Source organism: Dufourea novaeangliae, unplaced genomic scaffold (genome assembly GCF_001272555.1).
Source record: "Dufourea novaeangliae isolate 0120121106 unplaced genomic scaffold, ASM127255v1 scaffold65, whole genome shotgun sequence".
NCBI classification, from domain to species: Eukaryota; Metazoa; Arthropoda; class Insecta; order Hymenoptera; family Halictidae; genus Dufourea; species Dufourea novaeangliae.
The window spans coordinates 4,831,432-4,838,869 of record NW_015373961.1 but is presented as its reverse complement, the minus strand read 5'-3'; the positions used below and the strand labels follow the sequence as shown (position 1 = coordinate 4,838,869).

Sequence of the window (7,438 nt, the reverse complement as noted above, 5' to 3'; positions counted from 1 at the left end):
ACATTTTTTTATACGTTTAGTCGCAAATAATACGTTGACTAAATATCAATAACATTGGAAACCATACACGGTTAAGAATAAAATTAGATTTGGTTGGATTCTAATTAATTAATCTACAGTCAGGCTGGCAAATTGTAGCATTGCTGTTCTTTGAATCAGGAAAAATAACAAAAATTACTAGAATATGTTGCCACATATTGGTAAAAATAAATAATTAGTTTGTCGTATTTAATACATAGTATCAGTTGACAGTCTTAAATATATGCACAGAAAGTATAAATTTATTTACTATTTTCAATAAGGTACTACGTTATGTTATAAATACATATTACACATTTTACTTTATAATGCAGGACTTTTTTATTATTTTGGTTCATTCTTGAATTTCTTTAAATTTTTATTTATGGAAGATGTCATTTGTTTTATGAAATAAAGTTACGTAAATTTGAAAGTAACTATGTATTCGTAAAATAATTAATGTAATTCAATTGTTCTCTATAGTATAGGAATTTTTCAATGTCACTTTTTGTAGCTTGCCATGTTTTTGGTAAGTAACAAAGTTAAGATGGTTAAGCTCAGTAAAACCCAGTAAAACTGGTGTCCATGAACAAATTGTTTTGACGTACAAGGTATTGTTTATAATTATAATTTCGAAATGGCAACATCTACGCTAAAACAAGAAACATCTGAAAGAATAAAGTTAAAGAAAAAACTGAGGTAAGTTTTGTTGTGTTAGTGATATGTAGAAACGTATTTCGTAACACAAATATTATATATCTTTATTGTACACTTTTTACACAATTTTGTTTTTGATTAAGCAAGGCACAAATGCAGTTAGCGATAATTAAGAAGAAACAATGCGATGCGAAAGCTCTGACAATTGTTGAACAACTTATAGAACCTAACATTGAAGTCCAGTGGCTTTTATCTAATGTAAGTAATTAATATAAAATAATTGTAACATTAATTTCACATTGCTACATATTCTTATAGCTAAGGTATATTAATAAATGTCATATGGAAGATGTGATTGAAGAAAGGGCTGTGATCAAGTTATGTGGCTATGTATTATGTGTAAATGTATTGACAGTTGTGATTAATCAACAGTATCACATATCAACAAGAAGAAACAAAGTTTATGATGTCACACGACGTAAAAACTTCTGTAGTTCACGCTGTTATGGTGCTTGTAATTATCTTTTGGAACAAATGCTAACAAGTCCTCTTTGGTTGAGAGACAAAGAAGCAATATCTGATTTTAAAGTTTTACCGATAAAATATGAACCACAGAGAAGTATACCTGGAGATGAAATTCATCTGGTGGATACAAATATGGTATTAAATCCTAATAGCAAAGATCATCCAATAGAATTGAATGAAACATATAATAATTCAAAAGATAATAACAAGTGTCCAACAGACAATACTGACATAAATATTAAAGTCGCAGAAATAAGTAATAACAGTGAAACTTTAGATTTGGGTGAAGATCAGTTTTTAGAGAACTCTGTTGAAAATTCTGAGCACACGAAAGATGAAATACTTATCTCAAAAGATATAACTAGTACTGTTGAACAATGTTCGACTGATAATACAAATCGTATTGAAATTCAAGATGAGAAAGAACTAAACAATGACATTATTTCCTTGAGTGAAAACAAAAATCAGAATAAGAATAATGAACAAAAGAAGTTATTAGAAACAGAAATAGCATGTAATGCGGTTATTGTTAAAGAAGATTCTGAAGTTAATAATGGGAAAGATGTACAAAAAATAGAAAAAAATGAATCTAAGAAATATAAACAAAAATATTGTGTTAAAGAGAAACAACGACATAAGTTTTATAATCTTGCAATGAACATTGAATGTAACATAAAGGAATGGATTACCAAAGATACTATTTCTTTATTATCAGGGGAAGAAGAAATTAAAAACAAATTATTAGAGAATATTACTCAACATGACAGATACTTGCATTTGTGTAAAAAATTAAATAAATTTCAATTAACCGACGAAAAAGATGATGCAGATTTGACAAAAAATAGTTTGAAACCTATGCCACATTTGTCTGTCCTTCAAGAAGAAGGAAAGAAAATGGAATTGAAGGTAGGCATAATTAATATAAATTATCACACATTATATGGTTGCAAATATACATAATTATCACATCTAGGTGAAAGCATTTTTTAAAGGAGATATGGTTATACAAACACCTGAAAAAGTTACTGAAAATACGCAACAGAATGATGATTTTGCTCCTGTGTTACCTTTAACAGATTCGCACGACCCTAGAGCGCTTCGGCGACGAATTTTCTTGGATAAACTTAATAGAATGTAAATCAATCTTTCTGTTAGTTTAATATTGTATCTATTGTTTGTTAACATTAATAATTACTCTTTTTCTTTTTTTTTTTTACAGATTACCAGACTTGGTACGAGCTTTAGCAAGTACTACATGGCCACAATATACTTGTAGTAACAACCAGAATGCTTTAATTAAAGCATTAGTTAACACTTTTTCATTGTCGGCTACAAATATTATTTTTAAAACTGCTGAATGGACTCTTGTGGGTCTCATTATTATTAAAATGTGAGTACTGTAATGTATAATAAATAAATTACTTTATATTAAATATCATTTATTTTTTAATATTTTTTTCAGGTTGAGCATGATAGATCCACAGTTAAAAAACTTACTATTAACTAGACAGGCATCAATGTACATTTCAATGATTTTAATGTCGTATAAATTGGATTCAAATTATTTAGACAGATTAGTGATGGAGTTAATTAATGACACAAAAGCAGTACATACAAATAATACTACGCATTTTTAATGTATTTTAAATTATGTACATTATTTCTATCTTATTTACATGTATTATTTATATCAAAAGTTTTCAAGTAGTATTATTCTCTGATTATTATACTGCATATGGTCATTTTTATATGTACTAATTCATGAATATAAAATAAAAATAAAACCTACATATTTTCATGTCATTTTTTACAGTTTTATGAAAATATAAAATTTGTATTAATCTTGGAATTCGTAATTCAAGTATGATAAAACATGTATACAGTAGAAAATACAGGATGTCCCAGGAAAACCCAAACACATAAATATCTTTGTCTTTAATGATACTTTAAAATGTTTAAGACATAATCTGAAGGGTGTTGAAGGAAGAACATGGTGTCAGAAAAATTGTTTTAAAATTTTTCAAGGTTATTAGTACTTTTTTCAGGACAACATTTTTTTACTTTGTTTTGTAGCAGTTGTAATGCATTCAAGCATGTGTGTTGTGACCTTGAGGTGACCTTCAATACCAGAAAGGTTATCGAATTCCAAGTATGTAGTGTTAGGATGGTATGTGAACCTACTGTTTATGTTAATAAATGTTTAGAGTGATGTCCATCTGCGGCAATACTAGGCAACTAGGCGATACATGAATACATTGTTTGAATTTTGTACAAACGGTTAGGGTCAAAAAATTGTATGGTGGCGGCATTTAGCGGCGCATGGCCGAAACTATCTTGAAGGTGTTTCAAAATTAGTTCAGTCGATCATTGAAGGAAGACACCACCATACAGTTCCTACATTTCGAAAACTTATCGGATTATTGATTAGTGACGCCATCAAACAAACTTATCATTGAAAATAAAGATGACAGATATTTAGATGTTCAGATTTTGTTGAGTCACCCTGTATAACTGTTTGTAATTAGAATTACTAAATCATGTTTATCAATATTCCAAGTACCAAACTTTATATTCTGAGATCTTTACAATGAAGATGGTGTGGGTACACCAGTAAGAGGAGAGGGTGGACAATCAATTCCTAATGTGTCCATTTGTGCAGTCGTTGGTAATTGATCTTCTGTGGAACGACTTCCAATTTTCTCACGTAAAGCTTCATAGAGACTATGTACAGCTTCATTATGCTGGAATGATACAAACGAAAATACGATAAAAATACATACATTAAGTTCTTTTGTATCATTCTCTGTAAAACAATCTAAGGGTACCTGACTAGTTGGTTGGAGTGCTTTCATTAGTGTATGTAACCGAGTTGGTGGCAATTTTGGATGAATGTACCAAAGAAGTTTGAGTAAATGACGTGTCACATTGTCTCTTCCAAGGCCGGCCAGGAAAAATTCATCAAATATAACTGTACAAAATGATTCGTTCGAAAATTCATCAGCCATGTTTAGTATTAAAAGCGATACCTGTAAAACCATATGATATTGCATTTTATCTGATATTACTACAATGAAGTCAGTAGATTTATAAAGTATATACGAGTTTAAGTTATGTTGCTTTACCAAAGTATGTAAAAACGGATCTTCAAATGCACGTTGCGCTTGGCAATTTGGTAAAGTAGCTAATACTCTCATTAATCCCCTAGCGTCACCTCTTCCTCTTCCAACTCCGCCACCTCCTCCTACATGTAATGCATAATACATAGATAAAACAGCAGCCACCCCCGAAAGTTGGGCATATGCTTGACAGGCATCAGGAGGTGGGCCGGAATGTTCTATTATAGCAATTGCACTTTCTCTTTCATCAGGTGGAAGTTTACAGTTTAGTTGTCTTATTTGATCATCTACCTGAAAAGTGAATTATTTCTTTATTGATTTAACCATAAATATTTTTAATTACGCATTATAACAAAAACATTATTTTACCATTAAAGACATAAGTGCTGGCAAAAACTTAGTAACAACTTGACTATCTAACTTTGGTTCCTTAAAATCTTGCGAATCAATCATTTGCCAGGCAGACAAACCCAATGCAAGCATTCTTAGTAGTAACACAAGAACTGCATTTTCTCTAGGCAATGCTTCACCATTTATTAAATGAAGCGCAATTTTTATAGCGCTACTAGCAAGAAAATTTACTGCATAGGGATCACATAATGTCATACTCAAATCACCCAATACCTGTTCTTGTCCTCTCTGTATAAAACTGTAGATCATTTCATTTTTCTATCTCAAGATGAAGTAGCATCGTTAAGCACAAACAAAATATGTTGTATACCTTAATGCTATCTAGGAATCCTTGTAATTCACGGGACCTTTTAATGTCAACATTCTTTTCTCTGATACATGCATCCAGGCACCAAGTAAATTTATGACATGGATCTACCGAAATAATGTCTTGGACCTAAATGTTTATTTAATATCATGTATATTTTATGCAATGCTACGCAATGTAATCTAATATTATATAAACTGACCTCTAAATCATGTAAAGCCATTAATAATTCAGCTCTTAATGTACAATAATGTATGTTCTTTGTACGCAAGAATAAAGTTCTTAAAAACTGTAACACCATGTCATATAGTTTTACACTATGTCCAATCATGTGGGCTAGCTTTTGTACAACTTCACCTTGTCTTCTCACCTAGGTACATAATTTATATAGTTTCATAAAGATCACCTTATTATACAAGGTGAGTCATCTACAACTAAAACCTTAAATGTTTCATCTTCATTGAACGGTACAAGAAAAGGTGTAAAAAATAAAGTATTGTTTCAAAGGAACAAATAATGCGACAAAGGAGATTTTTTTCTCAAGGTCAATTTTCCGAGATTTCAAGGTCAGCCAAAGTTTTTTTTAAATGGAATAATATATTTTTATTCCTGTAATTTTGTAGTCGATGAAATAACAAATTCGCCCATGTATGTTGACCTTCATACATTTCATTAATTAAGTATGACATTGTGAAACTGTGAAAAAATTGATACTAATAGGGAATGGATGAATAAATGCGACCCTAAATTGTTTATAAATAAAAGACAATCAATCGACATTTCAATATTTTAATGAGAAGTCTGTAGGTAAGCAGGCACATTGTATGTTAGATTATACCTTTTTATAAGAATTATTTCACAGGTCATCTGAAGGTCAACGTATTATACATGGATAAATTTGTTGTCTGTTGGCTACAATATTACAGTAATGGAAATGTACCATTCCATCTAAAAAAATCTTGGAAAGTATGACTGAGAAAAAATCTCCTTTGTCATAATAATTGTCCCTTTGAAATAATACTTTCTTTTTAATACATTTTCGTTTATCCTTAAAAGCAATGGAAGGTTCTACTCTTAGGCGACCACCTGTATAGAAGTGCTATTTTATACAGACTAAAGATTTTATACATTTATAAGAATTATAAGAATTATAAATGTAGAAAACACAATACAGTACAAATTTTTAAAAAGGTAACAAATCTTTCCTTTGATTTTAGTTGTATTTAATGCACCTATAAAAATTTGAATTTCCATAAAGATTCATGGTATAATAATGTACCTTGGGAGAAGGTGTGAAGAAAAGACTGTTTAAATTTCTATGGTCAAATAAAATTTGTTCCTTTTCAATGATATATCTACTAAATAATGGTGAAACTTCATCTCCAAACAGACTTTGATTGTCTTTCCAAATTTGTCTTTTAACTTCTGTGTCTGCATCATTATATAATTCCTTTTCTCGAACAAGTACTCGTAAATATTTCTCTTCTATGTGTGGTGTATTCCTCAAAATACACATAACAACAGGCCTTAACGCTGAAACTCTCACAGCTGGGAAACTTTTGGACAATAATTCCTTTAATCTTCTATCTCCTGATGAGCCCTTATCTGCTCTTTCTGTTCCAATTTCATTGATCCTCTTTATAAGTTTTTCTCTTAATTCTTCAAGAACTGATGCATGAAAATCTAATCTTCTCACTCCGTGAAGATCGAGTAAAGGTAACATAGGTCGTAAAGATGGTAGTAAAACACCATTTTCTAACTGAAATTCTTCTATCGCTTTCAATGGATCCGTGCAACTTGTTAATGCATCTCTTAAGAAAACTTGGCCTGGTATGGCAAGATCCTCCAAACCATTTCCAGTTTCACAATTACTTTTTGCAGTATTCATTATGATTCTCTCTTATAAAATGGTTTTCTCATGAATGGATTATGTGTTTACTATAAATGTTTACACCCCTATGAGTGTAATTGGTGTATATAATGATAGTAAATTTGTATATGATACGCGATATATAGGTTTCGTCAAACTTTCAATAATTATTTGTTTATTAAGAACAAATTTATCAATATAATATATATTTGTTTAAAATTTAACTTCATGCTTAGTTCATAAGTGCCAAGTAAAAGAAAAATTGTGAACAAAGTTAAGGTGTGTGTACACACTTTCCTTCTCTCTTTACAAAGTAACCTTAGCTTGTAACGTACTCTGTGGTATGTGTGTGTGTGTCATATATATGTTTAAATGCATAGATATAATACGAATACAGCGTCAGATGCATATATGTTATGTATGAAGATTAAAATTATACGAAAACTGTATCTTAACCGCAATTATTTTGAATATGATACAAAGAAAAGTGTAAATAAGATACTGGAAGCCAGTTGATTATAAACTCGTAGTGAT

General features: G+C 30.2%; 2 protein-coding genes across 2 annotated transcripts; one reads left to right on the top strand and one right to left on the bottom strand.

Moving 5' to 3' along the window:
- The first annotated feature begins 546 nt into the window (after positions 1-546).
- On the top strand, positions 547-2,837 carry LOC107186488 (putative RNA polymerase II subunit B1 CTD phosphatase RPAP2). Its single transcript, XM_015574351.1, has 6 exons — positions 547-717; positions 819-933; positions 994-2,106; positions 2,174-2,334; positions 2,420-2,590; positions 2,663-2,837. Exons 1-6 carry the CDS (start codon positions 656-658, stop codon positions 2,835-2,837), a joined length of 1,797 nt encoding a protein of 598 aa, XP_015429837.1. The 5' UTR covers positions 547-655.
- A 945-nt stretch (positions 2,838-3,782) lies between these two features.
- On the bottom strand, positions 3,783-6,956 carry LOC107186568 (negative elongation factor B). The gene is made up of 7 exons (XM_015574463.1): positions 6,314-6,956; positions 5,237-5,404; positions 5,038-5,163; positions 4,686-4,955; positions 4,323-4,607; positions 4,026-4,226; positions 3,783-3,941 (listed from the first exon to the last, which is right to left on the bottom strand). Exons 1-7 carry the CDS (start codon positions 6,920-6,922, stop codon positions 3,783-3,785), a joined length of 1,818 nt encoding a protein of 605 aa, XP_015429949.1. The 5' UTR covers positions 6,923-6,956.
- Between the last annotated feature and the right edge of the window lie 482 nt (positions 6,957-7,438).

What these genes read in the sequence shown, in the direction of transcription:
- LOC107186488 (XM_015574351.1), top strand. Translation starts at nt 656, where the DNA reads ATGGCAACATCTACGCTAAAACAAGAAACATCTGAAAGAATAAAGTTA. An exon ending in AAGTTAAAGAAAAAACTGAG is followed by an intron (nt 718 to 818) that starts GTAAGTTTTGTT and finishes TTTTTGATTAAG; the next exon opens with CAAGGCACAAATGCAGTTAG. An exon ending in TTGGATAAACTTAATAGAAT is followed by an intron (nt 2,335 to 2,419) that starts GTAAATCAATCT and finishes TTTTTTTTACAG; the next exon opens with ATTACCAGACTTGGTACGAG.
- LOC107186568 (XM_015574463.1), bottom strand. Translation starts at nt 6,922, where the DNA reads ATGAATACTGCAAAAAGTAATTGTGAAACTGGAAATGGTTTGGAGGAT. An exon ending in TCTTCACACCTTCTCCCAAG is followed by an intron (nt 5,405 to 6,313) that starts GTACATTATTAT and finishes TTATGTACCTAG; the next exon opens with GTGAGAAGACAAGGTGAAGT. An exon ending in GATTCCTAGATAGCATTAAG is followed by an intron (nt 4,956 to 5,037) that starts GTATACAACATA and finishes AGTTTTATACAG; the next exon opens with AGAGGACAAGAACAGGTATT.